The 2,699-nt window shown below is 41.6% G+C and overlaps 1 protein-coding gene across 1 annotated transcript; it reads right to left on the bottom strand.

Annotated features, from left to right (window-relative positions):
- Positions 1-1,627: 1,627 nt before the first annotated feature.
- Positions 1,628-2,490, bottom strand: LOC122709085 (ADP-ribosylation factor-like protein 2-binding protein). Its single transcript, XM_043926182.1, has one exon. It carries the CDS (start codon positions 2,473-2,475, stop codon positions 1,984-1,986), a length of 492 nt encoding a protein of 163 aa, XP_043782117.1. The 5' UTR covers positions 2,476-2,490; the 3' UTR covers positions 1,628-1,983.
- Between the last annotated feature and the right edge of the window lie 209 nt (positions 2,491-2,699).

Below are 2,699 nucleotides of genomic sequence, written 5' to 3' on the forward strand. Positions count from 1 at the left end.
AGACTTTTACTTTATTTTGCCATGTAAGAGTGAAGGGATTCTGTATTTTTATGTTAATTATTTATTATATCCCCATGTATTGCAATTCTTATTTCTAAAATTAGTGGAAAGAAGCATGTTCATCCTTAACAACCAGTCTTTTGGGATTAAACTTCAAATTACAGGGACAAAAATAGTTTTAAATTCAGTGGCATCATAGTACCTACGACCTCAAACAAAAGATGAAGTGTTTTCTGAAGAAGTGAAAATTTAGACTGCAAATCTAGTTTCAGACTTAATATATCTTAAACAGAAAAGTGCACTGTTAGTTTAAATTCGAACTAAATGAATTTTATTTGTTCATTTAGCTTCCCAAGAACATTCTGGCTCTATTAGCTTATGTCCAAAATGATTTTTTTTTTAATTTGAAGACATTGAGAAATGAGAAAATAAAAGTGATTTACAGAATGTCATTGACTTTACACTGTTTAGTAATCATGTCTTTCATACTAATAATATAACCTGGAAACAAAAAAATCAGGTAGCCAAACATCATGGCTTAGGACAATATTGGCTTATTTATAAGAAAAGAGAGATTTTTTTCCCCAGTGACAGAATTTTATGTAAATGAAGAAAACGTACTTTCAAATTCTAACAATACAATGACCAAATTTTGTCTTAGTCAAGGCTTTTTTTTTTTTTTCATGGTACAAAAGTATTTAATAAGTGCCATGTCAGTACAGAAAAACACACAGCCTATAGCTCATCCTTTAAAACCAAAAGAGTCAACTGAAAAGTTAGTAGAGATTCCTATTTTTACTTTAAAAATAAAAACAAAAAATAAGTACACATTGGGAATTGAACTACTACATTTTTTCTTTCACCCATGTTTTCCGGCCGGTAATGTCCTATCCAACACTAAAATAAGACAATGTACTGAATCTAAGCAGATGACCAGTGAAGCTGTTTGCTATCTCCTACTAGTGCTAAGCTAGACCATGGAACACTATCTTGGTAGGATTATTTTGACAGCCAAGAAGGAAGTGCAGAGCCCCTACCCCAAACCTAAGGAGCTGATTTACACAGAAAGGGTTTTAAGCAAACCTGCACAAACGCGAACATGCTCTAAGAAAAGGATATATTTTAGACTACTTCCAGCATACATTCACTGGCACCCAGTAAAATGGACCAAGGTAGAAAGCATTTTAGCTTTCATAGCACTAACAGCTAAAAAGCACACAGCATATAATACTTTGATCTTGAAGTGGGTAATCATGGAAGTTCCAAGATTGTATCCACTAGGTTAGCCTGAATATTCATCTATAAAAATATTTGTTCAAAAACGCATAAACAAGGGTTATGAAAACAATGGGACTACATCTGGACCTGTAGAAGACAGTGATAAAAAGACTGCACATGTAAGACTAGGAATTGATTTTCACATGTAGCTTTTAGGTAAAGGAAGTCTCTAAGTTGATTCCTAATAGCTGTGATGGTAGGATTTTCACAAATCTTGAGATGGGCAGCTAGCTGCAGTTAACTCCTAGATAAATACTCCCCTCCCAGTCAAAACCCCCACTGAGGCTGTAGGACTCAAACTGTGATCAGCTGTGGGTGCATGAAAAGCCTCCTGGGACATGTAAGACCTGCTGAGCCAAAAGAGTTGATGATGGTAAATTTTCCCAACACGGACACCCTGACATGAATGCTGGGGACAGGCATCCCAGGTAGAATGCTGGACTCAGGTTTGCTGCAGGAGCCAGTCTCCGAAGCCTGAGAGAGGGGTCTACTCGGGGAGGAGTACTAGGGTTACCAAAACCAAGAATGTCTCGTCCCAGAAAGGTCAGGTAATTGTCTTCTGACCCATCAATACTTAACATTAATGAAGAGTTGCAGAAGAGTCAGTCTTTCCAAGATGTGTTCTTCTGACATCATTAGCCAAAGCCCCTCCCAGTCTATTGAGCTGGTGATGTCCAGGAAGAGCCCGGAGCCTGAAGGTGAGACCTAGGGCCGAAGATTGTTCTGGGAGGCTGGCACAGAAGATGATTTGCACAGTGACGTCACCACTAAACCACTGCTCAAGTCCAGTCCCCGGCCTTCTTTTTCTGCTCGGTAGTCCAGAAACATATCTTTAAAAGCCAGAAAATCCGTAAATGTGAGTAGCATGTCAAAAATGTCACCGGCCACTTCATCTTTATGGTGCTGTAAAGTTGTAGTGAAAGCCGCCATGTTAAATCCAGGAATCCGCTCCAACAGCTGTTCTTCTATATACTTTTCTCCCAAAGAAATATATTCATTAAAAATAGGTGTGTAGGTAAGCTTATTCTCTTCCGTGTCTTCAAACTCCTGGTAGTACTTGTCCATGAAATTCCTCTGTAATAACTGGAACTCATCATCCATGATAATGTCCTCTAAATATCCAACCACAGCATCAAATTCTGCATCAGAGGCGGAAGAGAAGAACAGCGCGAAGCTCTCTTCTTCTAGGGTGTCCATCGCCGCCGCCGCCGCCGCATCCACCGCGCGTCGGAGAGCGGACCCGTTGACCTTCTACCCTTGCCTGCGGCCCCGGGCGCAGCTTCTGCTCTGCACCGCAGAGCTCCAACCGGCATCCGGGAGGCCTCGCCGCTGAGGCCGCGGCCGGCTCACGGCCCAGGCGGGTTGCGCCTGCGTGCGACGCCCCGGCCTCAGGCTCCCCGGCTGCGGCCACAAGCCGGCCG

The sequence above is a fragment of the Cervus elaphus genome, chromosome 15, assembly GCF_910594005.1.
Source record: "Cervus elaphus chromosome 15, mCerEla1.1, whole genome shotgun sequence".
Classification (NCBI taxonomy): Eukaryota; Metazoa; Chordata; class Mammalia; order Artiodactyla; family Cervidae; genus Cervus; species Cervus elaphus.

What these genes read in the sequence shown, in the direction of transcription:
- LOC122709085 (XM_043926182.1), bottom strand. Translation starts at nt 2,475, where the DNA reads ATGGACACCCTAGAAGAAGAGAGCTTCGCGCTGTTCTTCTCTTCCGCC.